This window comes from Falco biarmicus, chromosome Z, assembly GCF_023638135.1.
Source record: "Falco biarmicus isolate bFalBia1 chromosome Z, bFalBia1.pri, whole genome shotgun sequence".
Lineage (NCBI taxonomy): Eukaryota > Metazoa > Chordata > Aves > Falconiformes > Falconidae > Falco > Falco biarmicus.
This window is the reverse complement of record NC_079311.1, coordinates 31,695,960-31,720,857: the sequence shown is the minus strand read 5'-3', so window position 1 is coordinate 31,720,857 and position 24,898 is coordinate 31,695,960. Positions and strand designations below refer to the sequence as shown.

The 24,898-nt window shown below is 44.8% G+C and overlaps 1 protein-coding gene and 1 long non-coding RNA gene across 2 annotated transcripts; one reads left to right on the top strand and one right to left on the bottom strand.

The window, feature by feature from the left end:
* Window positions 1-184: 184 nt before the first annotated feature.
* PDE6B (phosphodiesterase 6B) lies at window positions 185-23,907 on the top strand. The gene is made up of 22 exons (XM_056325573.1): window positions 185-1,013; window positions 3,295-3,447; window positions 3,792-3,881; window positions 6,300-6,440; window positions 7,483-7,557; window positions 7,649-7,713; window positions 8,763-8,829; window positions 8,971-9,018; window positions 9,200-9,349; window positions 10,323-10,466; window positions 11,027-11,092; window positions 11,716-11,862; window positions 13,417-13,524; window positions 14,517-14,626; window positions 15,645-15,732; window positions 16,310-16,410; window positions 17,789-17,896; window positions 18,662-18,725; window positions 19,459-19,533; window positions 20,861-20,944; window positions 21,222-21,378; window positions 22,614-23,907. The coding sequence occupies exons 1-22, from the start codon at window positions 603-605 to the stop codon at window positions 22,670-22,672; spliced, it is 2,511 nt and encodes an 836-aa protein (XP_056181548.1). The 5' UTR covers window positions 185-602; the 3' UTR covers window positions 22,673-23,907.
* Window positions 22,730-24,291, bottom strand: LOC130143030 (uncharacterized). The gene is made up of 2 exons (XR_008819615.1): window positions 23,914-24,291; window positions 22,730-23,080 (listed from the first exon to the last, which is right to left on the bottom strand). It is a non-coding gene; the product is annotated as an uncharacterized LOC130143030 (long non-coding RNA).
* Between the last annotated feature and the right edge of the window lie 607 nt (window positions 24,292-24,898).

Sequence of the window (24,898 nt, the reverse complement as noted above, 5' to 3'; positions counted from 1 at the left end):
TGTAATAGTAGAGGGAACCCTGAAAGAGTAGCATTACCTCACTATTTCTGTTCTGACCACCGTGCACTTTCGTGAAGGATGGATGCACTTGCTACTACTGCACGGAGCTGGGAGAGCAGAAATAATAAGATGCTCACCTTGTTAGCCAAGGATTAGGCCCAAGCAGTATATATTTAATTGGACTTTAAAGAGCTTATTTCAATGTTAGGAGATGCAGTTCTTGCCTGTTGCTGCTGCCTGAATATAATTGTTTCAGTAAGTGTCCTGCTTCTCAAGAGAAAGAAGTGTTTTCAGATATTGTGAATACTCAGTTTTTGTTTGCATTTAGATTAAGAAGAAGGAAGTTCACCCAAAGCTCTTGCAGAGGTCATCTAATCTGTTTGGTTGAGAAGATCTGTCCTCCCACAGACTCACCTTCGGCACTATAAAGGAATACCTCTTCCTGATGACAAGCTCTCTTTGCAGTGTTACCTCACCCTTGGTCCTTCTAGAAGCAACATCTTCGATTGCGAAAACTTAGGAACTACATCGGAAACTAGAGTGCTGTTTGCACAGACCACATTTTTGGAGTACTACCTACCACAAGACCCAGGGCATTCACAATGAGCATTAGTGAAGACGACGTGGAGAAGTTTCTTGATGGCAACCCTGCTTTTGCTAAGCAGTACTTTGAGAAGAAACTAAAAACAGAGTCCTGGGATAACAATGAGAATGAAATCCTTTTTGAGTTGATCCAAGACATGCAAGAAAGCATCAACATGGAGAAAGTTGTTTTCAAGACCTTGAGAAGAATCAGGTCCCTTATTCACGCTGACCGCTGTAGTCTTTTCATGTACAGGCAGAGAAATGGCACACCTGAACTGGCAACAAGGCTTTTCAACATCCAAGAGGGAAGCACCCTGGAGGAATGCCTGGTTTCCCCAGACTGTGAGATTGTCTATCCGTTGGACATAGGCATTGTGGGCTACGTTGCGCAAACCAAGAAAACCATGAACATCAAGGATGTCAGTGAGGTAGGTTTGCCATTTGTTCATTCACTCGGTAGAAGAAAAGCTCACATGTTTACTAGTACAAAAGGGTCAAGAGGTAGCAGGGCATCTCAGTGCTGGTCAAACCTCTTGCAGTGTAAAGGCTGTGTGGTGGAAATGAAAGCACCAGTAGCAAGTCTGTAAGTTGCTTCCAGTTTCATTTATGGAGTGAGGTAAAGCTAAGCACGTTAATTACACTAGGTGTTAATGCTGGAAAACAAGTGCATTGTCACACCTTGCCTGTCTAATTAAAAAGAAAAAAATAAAATCATATCTTGTCCAGCAGAGAAGAGAGGCTGAGGTACAGTCCGATCTGCACTGAATACACATGGAATTTTCCACACATATTTATATTCCATAAATAACTGGCAAAGAGAAATAAATCCTTTACAGTGGATTTTCCACCACAAATGACATTTGAAAATGTCTGCTGTCTGATGAAGCTTGGGCCAAGGGCATTTAGAGGTATTTTTGTCAATTGGAGGGAGCAGACTTCAGAGCAGGTGGGTTAACTGCAACCTGTCTATGGGTGATCTACATCAGAAGCAGCAAATGATAAACTTTGACCAAAAAATCTCTTTCAGAAAGCACTGCACGCTGCAATACCAGGAGGGATTCAAGGAATTTTAAAGTTTTATTTTAATGCCTTCATAACAGTATTTACCCCCCATACTCCTGGGTTGAAACATGTAAACCTGAATGGCAGCAACAGCAATCTGTTTGTTCTAATCATAGACACAAAACTAAAATCCATGTGACCCAAATATAGCATTTGGGATTACTCCATCTATTGTTTGCTAGTTACAAAGAGACCATCTGTTTGTCATCCATTTGTCACTCAATACAAGCATATGCAAACGCTTCAGCAAAAATTTCCTTGCTGTCCACAGAACATCCTGACACGCTGATTTTTCAGGGAAGGAGTGGAGGAAAAGCATCACAATGTGACTTAAACTTTTCAGAGCTCTCTGTCTTCAAGCATTTCTCCAAGAGCATGGAAGAATTTCAGTGCTATGAGCCAAGCGCTGCCCTCCATCTCCAGTGTTTTCAGGCACTGTCATAAGGCAATGCCTTTGTAGGAGACCCACAGACTAAGTGCTTGGTCTACCCCAATTGGCAGGGAAGGCCAGTAGTGGGGAAAGTATGGGGAAAAGGTGCTTTAGAGTCGATTAGTCTTTCTAGTGCAGCCTTCTGAATATGATCAGAGATGAAGGGCTTTTGCTAACCCAGTTAGAGGGACCTGTAGCTGACAAGTTATTCAGCTGAGCAGGGAGAAGATCTTGGGTCAGCAAGACTATCCCTGCACTCCCTATTCTCAGGTGATGAGGGTGGTGGGCCATCTGCTTTCCCCTTACTACCCTTTCTCGGCTTTGTTTTCTTTTGGGCTGGGGAGACAATGATATTCACATAAGGAACTACTGGGCGAGTTCTCTCTGCGCTGCCCCTGCAGCATGACCTAGCACCCTCCCCGTGGTCCGAATGGTGATGCCCTCATGGGCAGCTCCCTGGGCAGCCCAGTCCACAGCAGTGCTATCCGCACGTTGCAACAGCTGCCACAATGCTCCTGGGGCAGAAGGGAGTGGGTGACTCCCAGGGGCAAGGGGAGAGTGCCAGGAACCATACACCGCCGGTGCCAGCTGCACCTTCCATTGGAATGCCTTCCCTACCATCTACCTTCCCATGCACAACATGGGAGGGAATGCCTGGGACAACACTTTCAAGAGAAACGAGGGATAGACAGCTTCATGGTGGCGGCAAGCTGACAGCAGCTTCAGGGCCTAGGCAAAAGCAAAAGCAAAATGAGGATCAGTGAACTTCCCAGTGGCTGTACCAGATAGTACTGGTTTATAAACTGTGGCTACACAGTGCTGCGTGGTAACTGGCTGTACCCACACTGCAGTGTTAACGAGAAGCTGGAGGAAAGGATGGAGGAGGTACTATGAAGAATGTCAGTGATCTGAAAACGACCAGTGGAGAGCCTCCTTGTTCTGAGAGAGTCTGATATGTTAAATCTTACGATTTGCAAGATCTCTGCAAAAAGTGAAAGAGTGCCTTTGTTGCAGTCAAAAACCACAGCCAGTTCTCTTGATACTAGCTTTATCACCTGTATATTGTCCAACTATCTGCTAATTCATTTCTCTCCCACAGTATTTTTTTAAGCAAAACTTTGTTTAGGCAGCTTACTTCAAGAGGTTGTGCTTTAACTTGATTTTAAGACTACAGGTGTTGTGGAAAATGCTTAATTTATAAATTCTCTGTTGAACAGTGTGCCCAGTTCAGTCCATTTGTTGATGAGCTCACCGACTACACTACAAAAAGCATCCTTGCAACACCCATCTTGAATGGCAAAGATTTAGTTGCTGTCATTGTGGCTATTAATAAGCTGAACGGCCCACACTTCACCAGCTCTGATGAAACAGTAAGTGGTCAGTAGCTCAGCTTCTGTCAAGCAGTTGTCGCTTTTGCCAAGTAACAGACTTTTCTACACTAGGGATGTCTGCTTTAGTGAAGCTCCACTGGTGTGAATTTCCCTAGAGGGGACTTAGTCTTTAACAGAAGAGGCTTATTATGAGGATGCTTATCTCAGAAATCTTTCAGGGAAGTTACTGCGGGATAAGCCTCATCTCACACCAATGCAAAGCAAAGCAAAGCAAAGCATTTATCCAGGTGAATTACCATGATGTTGCTGAAGGGGTGTTATGAAATCCAGTATACACGAGGCTGCTACTGCCTTTGACTCAATCTCATTGTTTGCCTTCTCAGCTTTTTCTGAAGTACCTGAATTTTGCCTCCTTGAACTTGAAAATTTATCACTTGAGTTATCTTCACAATTGCGAGACTCGGAGAGGCCAGGTAAGAGTGAAAATGCAGCTTGGGCTGTATCTTAAAATCAAATGAGTGCATTCTTCTGAGTTCAGAGATGTAGCTGGTCTGCTTCAAGCTTTGTGCCTGAAGAGCAGAAAGAAAAAAGTGCCCTTATCTGCTTTTGGGTACTGTTCATTCCCCAGAGTCCTGCAGTCTCTTCCTCCTGCTCTTGGCAGAACTGCAGGAACTGACACCGTGGCACCAGCTTCAGCAGGAGTGAGCTCCAGACATTTTGTTGAACTGACACTATGAAATGCTCTTAGGGCATTTAACCACTTCAGCCAGCAGCACCAAGAGACTTCCCGAAACAAGAATGTAGCATTTTTTCCTTATCTGCTATTAAAATTGCTGTTGAATTTCTTCTTAGTGCCAGTAAAATGATTCTCATATGCCTGTTGTATTGGCCTTGGTAGAACTGAACATAGATGAGGGGTTTAGGGTATTCTAAATTGAAACAATTCAGCTACCATTCTTTTCCATGACTTGAGTTATGAAAATAATCTCAAATTTATTGGGATGGATGTGAATCCATGAAATTACTTTCTGCAGCAGTCCACTGGATGTCATTGAAGAGGACATGAAATTGCATCTATGTTTCATGGGCAGCCATGCTCTTGTCTCAGTGGGTGTTCCTGTGGGGGATAAACACCTGTTTCAGCAAAATGGATGCAGAATTAAAGTTTATTTTAGAAGGTTTGGGACAGCAGTTATACTTATTAATTCATTATGTTATGTGTTTCATCTGATTTTTTCAGTTATCAAAAACATGAATGATGGTCAACTAATATAGCTATCTAGCAATGCTGAGTAGTTCAACCAAAGTAGAACTAGTGAAGGTTTATTCCTGTTGAGGCCTTAGCAGTAGGACTGGGGGAAGTAAGGAAGGGGCTAGAAGACAAAGTGGAGACCCCAAGAGGTAGAAGATCTAATGTCTCCCACAAGGTGCTCTGATCTGGGGCAGAACCCAAGAGTCATGTGTTCATATTTCACTGCTGCATCCACAGATCCCACAGAAAGGGAAGCATGCGAGAATGAGATGCAAGACACACTTCTAATTGTACCAACAGTTCAATTGGCAGACCTTTGGCCATCAGGGTCTAAAGGTCTGTGCAAGGGTTAATAGGGTTCATCGTGTTAGACTTAAAAGTACCAAAGTACAAAGTGAGCAAATGACCTTCTCAAAGGTGGTCTAGGATTTTGCAAATCCCAAGTGCAAAGACTGGGGGATACTGAAGTAAAATGGCTTGTGCAAAGACAGTTCAGTCTGCTTGTGCTTAGGTACTGCTTAAGAGTCTTACCAGAAGGCTATATAGCACATTTTGCCTGGCTCCTTTACATTTCTATGATTTGGCCATTCTTCCTCCTGTCTGGACTTGTGGCTTTCAGCACTGATTATTGCATGCTGTCAAATGTCAAAATAAACCATTGCTCATTTTCCTCTAATGGTTTGTATGGCAAAACCAGTATCATATCTGAGTGATGCTCAGAGGCCAGTGACACTTGAAAACCTCAGAATCTATAGAAGTGGCAGAGTTGTCACAATTTATGGATTAGAAACAGACTGATGCAGCTCAGAATTGTTAAAAATATCTACTAGTGGCCAGTGAAGAGGTGAGACACACTTTTTCTGATTCTGGCTCTTTAACGGTACTTCTTGTTCAAAGCACAGGTCCAGTCATCGTCAGGTAGCAGCTCTCAGTGCTTCTGAAGCACTGTGCCTCATGTTCCCTGGGCTCAGAAAACAAAGCACACACACTCAGATACAGGCACACATGCACCAGCTAAGCTAGGCAATTGCACAGATGGCTTCCTTACCTTTTCAGAAAAAGATTAAGTTCTCCATTAAGCCTACAAAGACCCTCCTTGTGCCATGAGAAATACTTGCCTAATTTGCTGCATATCCTCCATTTTTACAAATTAAAGAGACTAATAGCAACAGCTTTCTTAAGGGTACATCTGTGGGGCACAGGATGAGGAAGAGGATCCTAGGCTGACGCTCACAAAAAGCAGCTGTGCAAAGGCTTTGAGGAAAGTGTTAATTCGGATACTTCCAACTCCAGCCTCTGGAGTTTGCAACACTTTTAGTGTTAACTGGTTTTGGATGCAAGATTTTACTTATGTGTATAAAATGTAAGTGGGGCCATCTTTTTACCTGGCAATACTACTTTTTCATGCTATATTTTTAAAAATGGACTTTTAAATAGCACTCCATGATGATCTGACTCTTCCTCAGAGTGCACCTTTCCCTAGTAATTCCCAGTGTGAATAAGCAATGGTTTTGCACTTTGCAGTATAGGTTGCTATTACTCTTTTCAGGAACTGTTGCCTCGTTACTCCAAACACATTTGGGAAGCCCAGCTTTCAAGGAGAGGATATGCTTACACTTATTTGGATGTTATCTTGCAGGTGCTGTTGTGGTCAGCTAATAAGGTTTTTGAGGAACTGACAGACATTGAGAGACAGTTTCACAAGGCTTTTTACACAGTGAGAGCATACCTGAACTGTGACCGGTACTCAGTAGGTCTCCTGGACATGACGAAGCAGAAGGTGAGTGTTCACCTGTGTGTTGTACATCTTTCTGCTTTGCTGCTATCTACTAAGGGGTGATGTGTGGACGTGAGTTTTACTGGGTCAGCCAAAGTGCAAACTAGCTTTTAAGACATTATTCATGCTTTGGTTGGCATTGTTTTATTCAGCTGTGCAAATGAAGTGTTAAAGGTCAGGCTGGGTGGGGCTTTGAGCAGCTGTTGAAGGAGCCAGAGGCTGGGAAGACTAAGGAAGGGCAAACATGTCCTTGGCAATCCTGGTCAAAGCCTGCAACATAAGCATAGCCTCACAAAGTCTGTGGATATCAGAAATATAGTGAGATACCTGTGGAAAGCCACAGCAACAAAGCAGCCACCGTCCTCAAGGACTCATCTGTGTGCATGTTATCCAGGCTTTTAGGTGAAATTTGGCTTCATGAAAGTAAGCTGACAGAAGCTAAGTTACTTCTGCAGCTCTGATTTGGTCTGATTGCTTGCACCTCGGGTAAGCTCTACGTGGGGGTTACACAGCATCCTTGTCACAGGAGCCTGTTTATTCCATGGTCAGGCTGACTGGGGCTACCATGAACATTGATCTCCACCGTGTTGTCAGAGCCTTTATAGCATGTTGTCTTGTGGAGAGGTGTATTAACAGACCATTAGTGTGCTGAAGGCACTTTACTTTGATCAGCATTATAATGCCATCTAAAGAGAAAAAAAATATTCCACTTTAGCAAGATAGCAAGTAGTACATCAGCCCTATATCACTCCAGAAAATGAAGAACACATAAAATGTTGACATAGCCATTTGCTCTGTGAGTACAGCCTGTGCTGTTCACCGAATGAAGCAGCATCCTGTATATAGGCAGTATATGACCTATATACAGCCATATAATACACCTGACACTTTCTGATTTAGATATACCATTCTGCTGCCTAATATTGAACTGGGCTTATTATGTCCGGCCTTGTTTACACAGTACCAAAACCAGCGTGGTTACTCTGAGGCTCAAGGCAGGATATGCTTTTCTACTCTAAAAGTACTTCTTTCATTTTAAAACCAGGAATTTTTTGACCTGTGGCCAGTCCTCCTGGGAGAAGTCCCCCCCTACTCAGGACCTCGCACCCCAGATGGCAGGGTACGTGAAGAACCAGATTTCTTAAACTCTCTCCTGTCTGACTGGATTGCCTCACCACTAATTTTAACACCACTCTTCTTTTTATTTGTAGGAAATAGTCTTCTACAAGGTCATTGATTACATATTACATGGAAAAGAAGACATTAAAGTCATCCCGTAAGTTCCCAGTTTCTGAGTGCTAGGTACTGACACAGAGTGTAGCTAAAACCGAAGTTCCCCATGATTTTTCAAGACATTGATGAGGAGATATGCAAAGGACTCATAGAGGAATAAGAGAGCCAGAATGTAAGTTGGTACTTTGACTCACATTTCTGTGGGACAGATTTCCTCCAGGCATTAGGATCCTGGATTGCAAATCAGACTCCAGAAGTCATGGCAACCAGTGCTTATTTTTAGATGCAGAAGTGAACTACCTTGACTGCCTGCAGTTTTGCCACTCTCCTTGCCAGGCTGAGGCATCACTTGGTGCCTTCCCTGTGTCAGTGGGTAAGCCCGTCCAGGCTGCCCTTGAGTTGAGGCACTCACTGTTCCAGCCCTGCCCCTCACCCCTCTGCTACCCTTCTGGCCTCTCATGGTCACTCCTGTTTCCTGCTTGTCTTCCAGCTTCCTTGCTGCTCTCTTATCCTCCAGTCACTGACCCCTCTTTCTGTACCTCTGGACTTGCCTCCTCTCTTGACACCCACTGACTGCCTCTTTCTGAAAACCACCCTCTCTTCTTGGCACTGAATTTTTCAGAGGAGTCTTGTACAAATCTGATGTTAAGGAGTTTTGCCCAGTTCTGGTCATTCTGCTTTGCATCAGTGTAAAGTGTTATGAGAAAGGCCTCCATTGCTTAGGTACAGCATTGTTCAAAAGTTCAGGCTGGTAGACACTCTTAGCCAGGATCTAACTTTATTTTCCCCTGTGCTGAAGGTCTGAAATATGGCACTCACCTCCAGGAACAACTTTTTCTTAAATCTCTGCAGACTATGATATTTTGTGAATTACTCTGTACCGAATCCTTGAAAGAGAAGTATTTACTTATGTGAAAAATTTTTGCTTGCACACGTGGGTTCTTTGAAAGAAACAGGACTGTTCAGTAGCTGAGGGTGAAATACCTGGATTGCATAATCAGCTAGGTACATTTCAGTGCCATGATAATTTTTGAGTAAATATATAAATATATATCCTTAATTCCCCTTATGATGTGTTTTTCTTTCATTCAGAAATCCTGCACCAGATCACTGGGCACTAGTTACTGGACTGCCAACCTATGTGGCTGAAAGTGGATTTGTAAGTACTTAGGCTTCATTAAAGCTTTCTGAGATGAAGTCATGCTAATTCTGCTGTGTTCTCAATTCAGGTTTTTTGTTTTGGCATTTAAACTGCTCATTGCCCATATTGTAAAACTTCTCCTTTTGTGCAATCCCCTAGATCTGCAACATTATGAATGCTGCTGCAGATGAGATGTTTAACTTTCAGGTACTGTGAAAACTTCCAGTCCCATCAAGGATCCTACTTAGTTTGCAGAAGTGTAATTTAGAGTCGATATTAAGCACATAAATATTGCTTTAGCCTGTAGTCTTGATGTAAAATGGAAGTGCTTATGTATTTAGAAAACACATTAAGTACATGGTGTCTTTCTGCTTGCTATTGCTTCAAGGAAGGTCCTCTAGATGAATCAGGATGGACTATCAAAAATGTTCTCTCCATGCCAATAGTCAACAAAAAGGAAGAAATAGTTGGCGTTGTCACATTTTACAACAGAAAAGATGGGAAGCCATTTGATGAACAAGATGAGACCCTCATGGAGGTACAGTTCCTTGCTGCAGTTAGAAGTAGTTCATATGGTTGAGGAGGTTACTATTGCTCATTGTACACCTGCAAAGCAGCCACCAGTGTTTTGCGGCTAAGTTTCTTCATTGCTTATAGAAGTGTTATGCATCAGCTTGAAATCAACTTTGCTTTTGAAAGCAACTATACAAAATACAAGGTTTTTTTCAGTCTTGGAAGCCCAGCTGTGTTTGCCTCATTTTGTTGCAGTATTCTTGGATTAGACACCTAGCCATGAGCAGCTACTATGTACTAACACGATGATTCTGACTTGTATTCACATACATGACAGCTGGTTCATGATGCCTGGGCAACTCCCTCGAGAAATTACACGGAAATTGTCTGTGTAGCTAAGATACAAAGGGTGGCCAGCTATTGAATCTGGTAACAGCAGCTGTAATTACAGACCTTGCTTCTTAGAAATGCTGCTATGCTAGTTTCAGTCCAACATAGGCATTCAGCTCCTGGCATCTGTTACCAATCAGAGCATTTCCTGAAAAAGATTTTTCTTATCAAACAAAAAGATTGTGGGGAAAAAATATCGGTTTGAATAGGCCACTGGATGGCAAACAAGTTGAGAGCAAACACAGGGTGTGGGTGAACATATGTGAAAGATGATGAGACAACTTTGCTCTCCCCTGATACAAGGATTCCTGAACTGCTGTCACCATTGTGACACCAGCTTTTCCACATGCATGGAGACACTTGCAACAACAGAGAAACAGCCTTCCATATGCTGAATTGGACTGAGGGTCCATGAATCTCCACACAATGGATGCCCTGGAAGCCTAGGCAGATTCAATGTCTGGGAAGCTGCTCTGCAGAGGAGCAAGTAGCAGCTGGGTGCTTTTGTGTTTTTCTAAATATATATATCACGCAGTGTTATATTTCTGTGTCTTTGAAGAATGGATGTTTTGGTTATTTCACCATTTCCTTCTTTTCCCCTCACCAAGTCCTTGACACAGTTCCTGGGTTGGTCTGTACTCAACACAGACACATACGATAAGATGAACAAGCTGGAGAACCGGAAGGACATTGCTCAGGACATGGTGCTCTACCATGTGAAATGTGACAAGGATGAAATCCAAGAAATTCTGGTAATGCCTCACAACATACAGCACACCCCCAAGCGTGATGGGTGTCTGGCCCATCACTTCGGGCACAGACACAGGCCTCACATCCCTCAGAAATGCTCACAGTCATCATGCCTGAGGCATGAGATGAGGCAGCACCCGGAGCCCCAGCTATTGCACAGTAGCAGAACAAGTTTTTGTGCACTGTGTGCTTTCCAATTTCATCAGCAAAGGCAGCCCTGGAGGTGGGCTTATGCAGGTGCTGCTCAGGGCAGGGCTGTGGGAGTGGAAGAGGAGCCAATTTATTCCCCAAAACCTCCTTAGTGCAGAGGATATGGAGGTAAGAGGACCCAGCTGGGACACTGTCTCTAGGAGGACATTTGCAAGTGGGGGAAACACAAACCAAAGTCAAGGATAAGGAGAACATTTTGCCTGGAAGAATGGGTTGAGAGACCAGAAATAGAAGAAAGGTCCAAGAGAAAAACAGCTTCCATATGGGAGCTGCCCTAGATTGCCCCAAAGCTGCACAGTGCAAAGTCCAGTGCGGTTCGGTCATCAGTTTAACATGTCTGTGCTCTTTGCAGCCAACACGAGAAAAGCTGGGGAAGGAGCCAAGTGAGTGTGAGGAAGAAGAGCTGGCAAGCATCCTGGTAAGAGCAATGTACCACTGGAATGGGCAGCCCTGGCAAACAAATATTGCCTGGGTGGACGCAGGAAAGAGTTTCCTGTGCTGGCACAGTGGTACACATCGACAAGGCACCTGGTGAAGGGTGAAGGCAAAGCATACCCTGCCCTCCTCTGCCATGCGAGTTTGACATTAGTATCAGGTGGCAGCGAATGCCTTCCCCAGCTCCCAGGGAGTACCTGCTCTCTGCCACTTTATCTCAAGAGTTTCAAAGTCCATCTGGAAACATGTCAGTCACCTTGACTTGTCACGCATTTTGTTCTCCAGAGTAAATATGGAGAGCTGTAAGTCTTCTCCTGTAAGACCTGTCAAGTTTGGAGTCTCCAAACTATATCATATCAACAAGAAAAGTGCTTAAGAGAAAACAAGCAATATATCTGGCACTTGACCAAAAATGCCCCTCCCTCTTGCCCTGCTAACAGGGTTATCATGAGAAGCTGCATTTCAGTCTATTTATGTGTTATATTCTAAAAAGAAAAGCTTCCAGCAGTACCAAACTGTAAAATTTTTATTAAGCAAAACCCGTTCTAGGTGTTTCTAGGGATGGCATAAGTAGTGCAGCAACAAACTATCCCACCTCTCTTACAGAAAGAAGAACTCCCAGGACCCACCAAGTTCGAAATCTATGAGTTCAGGTTTTCTGATTTTGACTGCACCGAGCTAGAGCTGGTGAAGTGCGGCATTCAGATGTACTATGAACTCGGTGTGGTGAAAAAGTTCCAGATCCCGCAGGAGGTAGGAGTTGACAACACCGAGGGACTCCTGTCCTGGATGGCCAGCAGACTTGCCACATGGCTGAGGTCCCCATGCATGCCCTGTGCAGCTCACGGAGGGGCTGGAGGCCTGGGTTCATGGGAGCTTGCAGGGAGAGGGGTGTGTGTTCTGAGCCCCTAGCCCTGCCGAGGGCAGGGAACACCCCTCTCAAAGCCCCTGGTCGCTGTTTGTGGGTTTGGAGTGTGAAGCTGGCCTCTTCTGCTCTGCACTGTCTGCTACAGGTGTGGGTTTGCTATCAGGTCTATATAGATGGAGGCTACACCATGCAAAAAATTGCTTGCACTTCGTGTGTCTAATGCCACTCACAGCCGGAGTGTAATAGTACAGTTTCCAGGTGCAACACGGGACAGTGCATAATTGTGCGCGTGTTTCATTTGTATAGTATGTACCCAATAGCTTTCAGCCAACATATGCTGCAACCCACAGTGGCAGGTCACTCTGCTTTTCTTTGCTCTGTGAAGACGTATGTGCCTTCATTTGGTGCAGCTGGTACCAGTTTCCTGACTGCTGGTGACAGGAGTGGTGTGACCCTGCGGGAACAAGGACCCCGTAGCACCTGATGTGCAAGTTCACGGGTTTTGCCACAGTCTAAGCCCCTGTAGGAATTGTGAATCTGGCACTTCAGCAGCTTTGCTGCTCCCCAGGGGATTTCTCAGCACATCATGTGAGGTTTGTTCCCATCTAGTGGGATCTGGAGGAAACTGCAGGAAGAGTTTTCACTCCGGGGAGGCGGGTTGGGCGGTAGAAGGGAGTAAAGGGCTCTGAACGGGAATTATTTCTGTGCTTCTTACTTATAGCAAGTCAATGTCAAAAAGTACTCAAAACATCTACTCTGGAACAACTAACCCCTGATACAGGTGTGAAAAGTAGTCATTCTTTGCTGCCACTCTGAGAAGCTGAGATTTTTAAAAATGAATACTCGTCCATGATTAATTTGCTCTCTAATGAGAAAACCTACATAGCTACAAGAGGTAGTACACATGGAGAAGTAGAATACTTTCCTATTTTTGACTAGGATAGAGTAAAACAGTTGGTTATTTAATGCCCTATATTGTAACTGTTTAGGTGATATAAACATCACCTATCTCTACAACTATGGAGCCATACCCCTTGAAGAAAAGTATCAGTATTACTAAATCACAAGACGTGGGAGGGACAAATCTTACTAGTGACAACATAAAGAAGTACAAAAATTCCATAAATTCATAAACACTAGGATGAAAACTCCTTTCCTGTAGACATTGGTTTTTCTTGTTTCCCTCACAGACATCTCTGTGTTTTTATTTTTCTTTCAAAAAGAAAAGAAAAGAGAAAGATATTAATTTTAGTGTCCCTGTTAGCTGTCCACTAGGCTTTACTATAAAAACACTGTCAGGGAAGCCTGATGATATTAAAGCTTCTGATTCCTTTTTGGGGCCATGTCTGTAGAACTGGTCAGAACTTCATCCATGAGTTCTCTGTGGTCTTTATTGCAGCCTCATCACACAAACTGACTTTCTCTTCCCCTCTTTGCAGGTTCTGGTAAGGTTTGTGTACTCTGTCAGCAAAGGCTACCGGAAGATAACTTATCACAACTGGCGCCATGGCTTCAACGTCGCACAGACCATGTTCACGCTCCTGATGGTAAGGTAACACCACCCCAGTTAATTCTGTGGCTTGGCTTTATTTACAGAACATCTTCTGTTGCACCCTGGAGATATGCAGCGTTCCCTTTGAATCCTGGTGTAGGATAAAAGTTTGCCACTCCTCGCACAGGTCTTGCTAAACGAGCTCTCCATTTCTCTGAAGGGGCAGTCCTTGCCTTACACTTAAAGCCATGGCCAACACTGCACAGTGTATGGAGTGCTTTAATTCTCATAGGTACAGACATGTACGGTGTTGAATAGCCTCCAGATTATATCCTTCTGCAGGGTAGGGGAGACACACTACAGGACTTTCCTTCCTCCAGTAGTTTCTGGCAGTAAGAGCCAGACTGAAGTCAGCTGGCTGGGCTGGAGGCAACCTCACACTTTCCATTTCCAGCCAGAACAGGCACCAGTGTGATTCTACTGCTACTGTGGATGTGGCAAGTGCCATTTCTCACAGGCTGTCAGGGCAACAGGTGGCTCAACAAGAAAAAATGGTGTCAGACCACTGCTCCACACCAGGGATGGACCAGCACCAGGACCCGGTGCAGGCAGTATGGCCCACACAGCTGGCAGCAGAATTAAGCCTCCCACCCCCAGACAATCCTTTGGGCAATTCAGCTTTGAGAACCCATTGCCCAGAAAGATGCAGAGCCGCTTTGCAAAGTACTTTGTGTTCAGTGACTGGAGGGGTGCTTATGAGGACCTGGGTGTCCCTAGGGCACCACTATAGCAGTGGGTAGCCAGCATCAGAGGTGGGAATCAAGCACATATGCATGACATGCATGCCCACCTGAGTCTGAAACCTTTTGTTTCCAACTGCTTCCCCATTTTAACCTAAGTGTACTGTGTATTGCATTCAGCTTCACAAGTGTTTTCAGTTCTCCTGGACTGTTCCAGCGAGGAGATGCCCAGCACAGAGCCGCCACAACTCACTACCCTTTCCTGTAAGAGATACTGACAGATGACATGCAAATTCTTACCCTCCAGACTGGCAAACTGAAGCGTTACTACACAGACCTCGAAGCCCTTGCAATGGTAACTGCTGCTTTGTGCCATGACATTGACCACAGGGGAACCAACAACCTTTACCAAATGAAGTAAGCACTTTCCGATCACTCCAAACTATTTACTGTTGCTCTTACATGGAGTGCAATCAAGCTGTGATCACACCAAACCCCTGTACAGGTCTGGTTTATACACAGATGTAACAACCTTCCTTTTGCAAATAGCCTTGCTTTTCAGCTTGCTACAACACTTGGGCTTACACTTTGGCCAGAGGGGAAGCTGAAATTTTGCGGTGCTCTCTGGGGTTTTCTTTATGTCCTGGCAAACGTCCTTTGGTTAAAACAACACTCTACATTACCGTTACAGGGTGGAACAAGTACAGAGCAGGCATTTAGTAGCCTGAGCATCATAGGAGGCTCAGGATGCCACCAGGAGCATCCTGGACATAAGAAACCTACTTTTTGCTGGAAGGTGTCTATGAAGATACTGGTATCTATGGTATCATGGCACTGCCCTCACCACCTGCAGAAACAAAGCACCTGTGAGTGCGAGGGTCCTGCTCTCAATAGGTAGCTACTCGTTACAGAAAAACAATTGCATGATTTCACTGACCAGTCAAGACTCTGTCTCACTTAAAGTAGTGTCAGATCACAGTTCTTCTGCAATGCTTGCTGGCTATACAGTCTTGCTGTTTTCTGAAGCTTTGGGAAAATATAAATGAAGGTGGTTGGTGTTTTGAATATAAAAATGGTCTTGCTTTTCAGCTAGGACAGTGTCCAAGGACCACTGTTTTTTCTGTTCCTGTTACTAGGTATCAACATGTGGTTATTCAGGAATGAAACAAGCTTGCTATGCTGAGTAGTAAGAGTCCAGTAATAAACAACTTTTTGGGTGAAGTCTGTAGTTGTAAGACTGTTTTATAAAGTGTTATTAGCAGTGTCACAGAAGTCTTTTACTAGACTGAAGTCATTAGCTATTAAAAGCATTACTCCTAGGCCTTCTAATATGTGTTGAACTTGTGTGTGTGACAAAAGTAAATACAAAATGAGGCACTTATCTATATTTTTAAGTGTTGCACTAACATCTTTAATTTTTCCTTTATGCAACCAGATCTCAAAATCCTCTAGCTAAGCTTCATGGATCCTCAATTTTAGAGAGACATCACTTGGAATTTGGAAAATTCTTGCTCTCTGAAGAGGTTGGTAATGAACTGTAATGTAAGGACATGAATAATTTACTTTCAAGGAAGTTTTTCAGCAACAACAGAGCTGTCAGCTTAGCACAAGACCTTTCTCTGGTTTGAACACCTGAGGAACTGCAGCTGCCTCACTCCCCAACTACTCTATGCTCACCCAGGGTCAAAACACATGGGTTTCCTAAATGCATGACTTGATTTCTTCAGAAGTCATATCATTGTCTCTACAGAAATATGTTACATACAGGATTGTCCTCCTGTGAGCATCTCTGACAGGGTCAAGGGTGGCACCACTCCCCCAGCCAACTTTCAATTTCAGGCAAATTTGCCCTGGGGCTGGGGGCCAGGGTTTGGGCACACACTGTGTAACAAGCTTCAGGACCCTGACCCTCTTCAATGAACAAAAGGGGAGACTAGGCACCAACACAGTGGTCAGGGCTCACAACACTTGAGCCTTAGGGGCTCAAGCTGAAGCTATTAAAAAAAACAAACAAGCACATTTGAGAAAGGGAGATGGTGATGGCCAGGAACTCACATTACAGTGCTTGGATTTTGCAGCTCCCTTTGCTTTGCTTTTCAGTCGCTGAATATATGTCAGAACCTCAACCGCAGGCAGCATGAGCACGTGATTCACTTGATGGACATTGCCATTATAGCAACAGACCTGGCACTCTACTTCAAGTAAGTTGGTCACATTACTCGATATGTGAAGGGCAGAAAGCAGCTAGTACTTTACAAAGGCAAAACGTGGAGCTTTGCTCTCAGAGCTCCCCCATGCAGCAATCCTTTCCACAGACGCTGCCTCTGGGAGGCTGCCTTTAATAATGACATTAGAGCTGGTGGAGAGAACTCAAATTGCTCAAAAGAATTTTGAACATTTACTCATTAGATCACATATGTGACTTTTTAACCCTCTTTCCAACAAGGCAGTGCTATATGACCCCCCAATAGAAAGAGATGTTTCATTTTTATCTTACCTAGGACTTCAGCGCTAAAAATACTCATGAATGGCAAAATGGCCTGGCCAGGGCTACATTAATTTTTCTGGGAGAGCAGCACAACCCAAATAACAACCGGTCCTTTGTAGGTGAATCTCCAGTTCATAGTCTATTGCACATCCAAAAGCCAAAAATGCCGAATGTTGGAGCAGCATGCACTGAGTTCCTGAGACCTAAGTCTGGAATTCAACAATGTATGGCTTCCTAATTAGCAAGGAGCTTTCAAAATGTGCTTCGAAGTACAGTGCTGAGACCAGAGACTGCTTCTGTGTTTTGCACTGAAGAGTGATTACGCAAAATATAAACAGTCCACAATAGAGGAATATGAGGGAGGGTGAAATAGCTGGTCCTCTTACTCCAAAGGTAGGGTGGCTATATGGGAGCAGATACCACCACTTCCTTACCAGATGAGAACAAACTGGTCTTTGCCCTCCTTGGTCCATGGTCTGAAAGCAAAAGCTTGGTTGAGATCAGACCCAGGCAAAATCATAGAGACAGAACATGTATGAAAGTCACTTTGTGAATCTGTCCTAAATGTCTTCTCTGCTACCATGGAAACAGCAGATTTTTCCAGATTTCACACCACGCAACACATGAGTATGTTGTGTATAAACCCTTCCCCAGAATTTGCTGCATATATTTAGGTATATAAACAAGGTTAACAAGGTCAGATTAAATATGTAAACTCAGGTAGCTTTACAAATCCAGCCAGCTCTAGGTTTCTGCAGTTTGCTCAACATTTATGGGAAAAGCTGCCTTGTGCTGGCAGCAAAGGTGAAAGAATTTCTTAGCTGATACGTTGCAGTAGCTCATACTTCCAAGTTCCTGCTCATGTCTCACCATGATACATATTTTTAAGGCATTTACAATAGTCTTCCCTACTTAAGAGAAGCAGGTGACTACTAAGTTTTGCTGGGGGCTTCCTTGAGGACATAAATGCCAGGATAGCAACTACTGGAAACCCTCCTGGAAGGGTTGTCAATACCAGCATCAGCCATCTGTTTTTAACACATTTGTTTCCTTGTTTTGGAGCTTTTTCTTTTTTTTTCCCTCCCCCAAAGAAAGAGAACAATGTTTCAAAAGATCGTTGATGAGTCCAAGACCTACGATAGCACAACTGCCTGGACTGAATACCTGTCTCTGGAGACAACAAAGAAAGAGGTTGTCATGTGAGTAATCAGCTCGGGAAAGGTTAGTGACCTGGTCCCCTGGTGAGAGCTCCAGAACATGCCTTGTGCTGCACTTAGTGCAAAATCAGCACGGGATACACTGCTACCCACTCAAATCTGATGTTCTGGAGAAGCAGGGAAACAGGGAATAAAGCTTAAAGTGGTTCTTCATCCAGGTAAGTGACTGATTTTGGAGTGTCCTTCTGTCCATATACCCCTAACAAGATGCAGGATACCTTCTGGCCATATAGTCCTAGAAGACTGCCCTGTAGGCCGCAAACAGGGGAAGGCTGCAATGGCAGATCTGCCATAGATCTACAGGAATACAATCCATTAGTTGTTCTTCCCAGCAGCAACCAATCTGGATTGCACAATGCTGCTGTTGTGACCGGACAGATGCTTTGCAGGACGCTTTGCACTGGTGATGAAGTGTACCCACAGCTTCGCTGCGGTCTGCATTGCTACACGTCCGTGAGGGAGCCAGAAGTGTTACTCCAGAGTCAAGAAGTTCAGCCCAGCAATGACTAAAGCAGCAAACATCTTAGTGCCAGAAGCAAAAAATTCCCTAGCATAAATCCATTTTAATCAGGAGAGCAATCCTTGATGGTGTCCCAGCCAGAGCCAAGGATGTTAGAGCAACCTATCATTCCCTCTTTCAGCAGGGCCTGGGGGATACCTGCCACAGTACTGGGGGGTGAGCATCCTGAGCCTGCAAGAAGTAGGGTGCAGGCTCTAGAAAAGAACTGTTTTCTTTCCTGTTTCTAGGGCCATGATGATGACTGCCTGTGATTTGTCAGCAATCACAAAGCCTTGGGAAGTCCAGAGTAAGGTCAGGTGCTTGATATACTGTTAGATTTCTCTAGCTTATATTTCAAAGTAGTGCAGTTTCTCAAGCTGCCTGGAAGCTGAATCAGAGCCTTCTACCAAAACTACAAAAAGGACTTTAGAATAACTATGGTTTTGATGGATAAACCAATCTTTAAAGATTGTAGTTGGGAATTCTGTAGAAAAGTCATGTTTACCAAAAAAGAAAAGACACCCACCACCCCACCCCAAGTATTTAGCTTCTTGGGTTACAGTGAGGGTTTTTTTGCACATAACATATGGGTTGATGTTTGCTCAGTTGTTTGATTTCCTTTAGGAGTTCCCTCCAGAACTGTACTTGAGCAATTGCTATGTAAGAAACATTAACTTAAAGGAGGATAAAAGAAATAAAACCCACCTTCCTGTTCAGCATGGAGAAAGGACAACTGAGAAAATCGTAATAGGCAGCCACAACTGTGACCGAGAGGCAAATCCTTGAGGGGGACACAATGGAAATAATTCTTCATAGATGAGCAGTGGACTAATGAGCTCCCGTGCAATAAGGTTGTCGAGCTGTCACTACATGGGTGCAATCCCATTGCCACTGCTGCCCTTCCCAGGAGAAAGGCTGGTGCTGGGGTTGGGCACAAAGCAACAGTGGGGCTAGATGATTTACTTCATGGTGGAGACCTGAAGTGCATGAAGTTATAAAGTCGAAGTTAGTGCTAACTTTTCTTTTTCCCTCCTTGGCAATGTAGGTAGCTCTCCTGGTAGCAGCTGAGTTCTGGGAGCAAGGAGACTTAGAAATCAGTGTCCTTCAGCAGCAGCCTATTGTAAGTACCATGCAAGAACCAGACAGTTCAGTTCAGACAGCAAGTCTTGGCAGAGACTTACCACAAGCAATGCTGCTCTCAGAGCACTGGGAGTCTTTCTGAAATCACTCTGCCTGCCAAAATCCATGGGAAAAGTAGGTACCCGGCTAGGGAAGACCCTCTGTGACAGACCCTCTTGTCCAGTTCTCCATATAGTTAGAGGGGTCTCAGTGGCTGTGAACCAGTGAGGAGTGACTGTCCCCCTGGAGACTTTGTGCTGGTCCCTTATAGAAAAATTGAAGATGAAATACATTGTAGAGAAAAGCTGAGTTTCTGATAAAAACTACAAACACAAGCTTTGTAGCATCCAGAAATTATTTCTGGTAATTGGAAGTGCGTTAAAGCAGTGTTTCTTTAAATGTCTTTTCTGCTATGATAACAAATTTGGCATTGAAAGAGCCAGGAGTTGTCACAGCACTCTCAAAACTATCAAGCTGCAACAAGGTCTTTTACCATCTCATACCAACACACTCTTAATGCCAGTCCCTCTGCTGCCTTCTCCTAGTCTCTCCTCATTCAGGGCACGTGTTCTCTCTCTGCTTCTTCCTCCTCTCTCTTCCTTGGCTGCTCCCTTTTCCTTGGCTGCCCAACTGCTTAACAGAACCAGCCACAGCTGCACCTTATCCACATCAGCCAACCCACCACCCCTGAAGCCAGCCCACAGCTGTATTTTATCGATGATAATTAACCCAGCTTCATTCCTCTACAATTCCCCCTTTTTTTTCTTAACATTTCATACCTTATGTTTTTAACAATCATTACAACCTTTTTACAAATAAATTTTTCATACAGTCCTCTATAATTCCTCTACAAGGAGTCATTCCTTGATGTGGTCTCCAGCTGTGTGGTTTGGGGTTTTTTTAAGTAGACTTTCACACACACACTCTATCCACAGAGGCATCACAAATGATATACTAAGCAACAAGGCCTTATAAGCATGTAATTTCATGCTCAGCTACACTTTAGAGAATTGAAAACCTTTTCAGTACTTTATAACACAAACCTGCCCTCAGGCATCTGGTTGACAGGCACAAGGGAAAATCTCTCTGTCCTCCTCCCTATCCATAAACATTGAAAGAGCTGTCTAAAATTTCTGCTAAAATGGCAAAGGAGGTGAGCTCATGTCACTGTCCCGCAGTGGAGGAAGAGGGCTGTGACAGACAGCCTTTATGGACAGCATGGCAGCACTGCCAGACTGACACCACAAGGCAGTTTTGGGGAGAAAGCAGAGGTGTGTTTTTCAATGAACAGTTCTCATAAATCATGGTCAACTTGTGTCCTCCCACAGCCCATGATGGACCGGAGGAAAGCTGCTGAGCTTCCAAAACTTCAAGTGGGTTTCATTGACTTTGTGTGTACGTTTGTCTATAAGGTAAGCAAAGCACGCCCTTGCACACCCCAACCTTCTTGGCAGGGGTTCAGATCCCAGATGAGTAAGTCCTGGTAAAGCAGAACTCATGGGGGAGGGACAGGCAGAGGAAACAACAGCTGCCCCTCTCCAGAGCATTGCAGCATGGTCCCTGTTAATGCCATTAATGCTTTCCCTGCATGAGCCAGGCTGGGAGGCCAGAAGTCAGGGTCCGTCCTCAGGTGTGATGGACAAGTACTGCCTCTGTGTTGCATTGCACTGATGGATGTGTTTTGGCTAGGAATTCTCCCGTTTCCATGAGGAAATTCAGCCTATGCTTGATGGGCTGCTGAACAACAGAAATGAGTGGAAGACCCGTGCTGATGAGTACGATGAAAAAATGAAAGCTCTGGAGGAAGAGAAGAAAAAAGAGGAAGAGAAGATGGCTGCAAGGAAAGGTCAGAAACAATGCTTAGCTTTTCTTCCTCATTCAAAAACACATTCATGTGATACTCTCCCAGATCTGCAGCAGGCTTTGCTGACATGGAACATAGTCAGATGCCCAGAACAGGTTTCCACAGTCTTGCTCCACTGGCAAAGCTGAAGACACCTTGTCTTCAAACCTGACACCATGACAGGCTGCCAAAAAGGCCACCTGTTCAAATGACCAGGAACTAGTGCCTGAGAAACTAGTGAGACTACTTGCAGCATGAGCACTCGTGCAGCTGGGGGCCATAGAAAGTCCTTTGCAGTATATATATATATGTATATGTCCCTGGAAAACAGCAGGGAGACATCCCCTTGTATGCAGGGGCTGTGGCTGATGTGTTGTTCCACAGGTCATGATGCAGAAGTTAAGAAAAACTAACACACTCCTAGGGAGAACACTTAAGGAATTACAGTTCATCCTGTTCCTAGCTTTTTTTTTTTTTTTTGCCTTTTTTTTTTAATATATATTAGGGGTACTACCTAATCTACTACTACCAGATTAGATTTTTAGATTAGGTACTACCTAGAAGCACACAGCAGTAGTAGTACCTAGTAGCGATTTATTTTGGTCAAATCCATTTTTCTTCTTCTGTGGGCCCAGACTGGGTAGCACTGAAATTTATCAGCTGCAGTGGGCATTTAATGAAAGCTTGTTTGATAGCCTTGGGAACCATTTGACTTGCAAGCAGGTGGAAGCAGAAGGCTCTCCTGGCCTCTCCCAAGTGTCTGAGCAAAGAACTGTTAGAATTTGGTGCCTCTACTCCACAGCAACTGCATCTGAAGTCTCCTTTGGTCCCCTTTTTGGGCCCAAAATCCCAACAGCCCATGGGGTGGGCCTTCCTCAGATACAGTTTAGAACATATTAGAGCCATCTAGATGTCTTATCTCTGTTTAATTAATAGCAATTAACTTCAAATATCAAAAGTAAGTGCTTTAGCTATGATTTGGAAAATTTCTGAAGAATTATTTCTTGACTGAGTAATAGGTAGTTAAATGAGGAAAGTATCTACTAACTCTAAAACACTTTTTCCAAGCAGCCTTACGTGTATGATTACTTTGCACAGCAGCCAGCCTTAGATATGGGTACTATAGGTATGACCTACATTGATCACTGGATAACTTAATAGTGCTAAAGTCTCCTCTAATGACTGAGAAGGACATTTATGACTGTGCCTCTAATTCTGTGTTTCTTTTTATATGGCAGATGGAATAACCTGTAATGGAGGAACAGCTCCAGCTTCCAAAACCTGTAGCATACTTTAGACCTATTATCGATGCAATATATGCCACCCAAAATGAGAATGCCCATTTTTTTTAAAAAAACCCAATAATCATGTCAATACAGATATATTCCTGATTGGACTGTTCTGCTACTTTAATTAGGCTTACAACCAACCAGGGAAGGGCTACATCTCGTTTGCCTTAATTGCATCTCTTCCTGATGGTGAGGAGCCCGTTCTGTGTTCTCTCTTGCTCCATTTAATGCACCTGATGTCAGATGGCATATGGCAAGTCAGAACAACATTTGGCCCAATAAATCAGGCTGCATGACAATGGAAGAGCATTTCTCCTGCACTGAAACACTTCTTCCCCCAAAAGCTGTTGGACCCAGTTGAACTCATATCCAGCTCCACACAACCCTGTGTGATTGACAGTGCATGCAATCAGAGCCTGCAGAGTAGCAAAAAAGAGACAATTTTATCATATCTAAGCCTTCATCTGTCAGGATATCAGAAAGAAATCTGTGGGTAGGAACAAAGATAAAGCATGAAATCTGGCCATAGTAAACCTTCAAACTGCTCTTAAAAAGTTACAATTCCATGTAAATCCAAGAAACACTGACTGAGAGAATAGTTCTGCTCTCAGTTCAAGAATTTGAATAGGTTGCTGCTCTAAGGCGTGGAGCCATTTGTGCAACACTCAGTAGCTGCTGTCTGCACAAGCAGGATCCACGCTGGGCGCTAACCAAGGCTTTGCTCTGTAACACGTGACTGTAAGAAGACAGTGTTATCTTTACTCATCACAGTTCCATTTACAGTTACCCAAGCAACCTGAATTGTGGCATCTCCTAAATTTGTTCTGTTTTGCCTCATAATGCCAATGTTATTTAACATTATTTAATCCCCTTTCAATCAGTACCAGCCCTCCTTCCTTTACTTTTCCTGTTCTGAGATGTCTGGTTTTTAGATTCCCCTCCAGACTTTGAAAGACTGATGACTTGTACTCTTTTATTTGAGATGAAAGTTAGTTTTCATGTTTATTTATGTGACCATATTAGAACACACAATTACACTCTTGTAGCAGTAGAGACACCCTTCTCTACTCCTCTCTCTCTCTCTCTCTCTCTCTCTCTCTCTTATTTTTTTAAGTGTTTGGAGATCTGTTTTGCTGGGGATTTTCTTCTTCTGTTACTCCCACTACCTTCAGTACTTTTACCCTTCAGTATCTTGTTTTGCATCACAAAAATACTGCAAGTAAAAGGAAAACTAGAGCTGTGGTGATACCTGGTGATCATTTATCCGTGTCTCAGCGTGGTACGCACAATGCAGTCCTCTGTCACTATGCAGCAGTTCTGCGAGCAGCAAGTTGTCTTTCAGGAAAACACCGAGACCCGTCTGCTTGCACGAAAGCTAAACCTGCCACTAGTAACGGCTTCGTGCTTTGTGTCAGTTTCATCAAGAGCTACGTAGGAGGCTTTCCTCATACAGCATTTGAAGTCAAGTATTTTTTCAGCGCGAAAAACGCCACAAGGTCAACATATTGCAAGGGGCTTTCACAGACCACGGCGGGCGCTACACCGCAATGCTGACAAAAGCTCCCTGCGCCCTCAAGCACCGTCCGGGAGATAAAGCCAGGGGGCTAGTGGTCCTGCGCGGGGTGGCCCACGCGGCGCGCTCCAGCCGCGGTGCTGGGCCGGGGCGCTCCAGCCGGGCTGCGGGGCTGTGCCGCCCGCCCTGCGCCCCCGCCTCCCGCATCGGGGCGGGTGTGCTGCGTGCTGCCGCGCGGCCCCAGGGCCACCACGCGCCGTGCGGAGCGGAGCGGTGCCCCCGGCCCTGCGGGGTGCTGCGCCAGGGGACGGGGTGTCTCTCAAGGACGGACCTCTCCCGTGGGAGCCGGAGGGTCCTGCAGCGGGGACCTCGCCCGTGCGTGCCGCGCGCAGGACGCTGTGCCCCGCCGGGGGGACGGGCCAGCCGCGCCCCTGTCCCTCCCCACCGGGTCCTGCCTCCCCGTTCCATGGCGGCAGCTGCGCCGCCCGGCAGCGCAGGATGCGCGGCCGCCCCCGGCTGTCCTGCGGCGAGGCGCCTGTCGGGCGGCGGTCACAGGTCGCAGCTGCCCGCGTCCCACTTCGCGCTGGGAAGCCACACGCAGCAATCAGAAGGCAGCAGCAGAAACAACATGCCAACACCTTTCATTTTCCTTTTATTTTCCTCCTGCACTCTGTTTCTGGTAGGATACAGCCTGTGGGTAAAACTTTTCCGTGCAGCTTCC

Bases quoted from the DNA above. Each gene is read 5' to 3' on its own strand.
- PDE6B (XM_056325573.1), top strand. From the start codon at position 603: ATGAGCATTAGTGAAGACGACGTGGAGAAGTTTCTTGATGGCAACCCT. The intron at 3,882-6,299 runs GTAAGAGTGAAA...GTTATCTTGCAG, and splicing joins GCGAGACTCGGAGAGGCCAG to GTGCTGTTGTGGTCAGCTAA. The intron at 11,093-11,715 runs GTAAGAGCAATG...CCTCTCTTACAG, and splicing joins AAGAGCTGGCAAGCATCCTG to AAAGAAGAACTCCCAGGACC.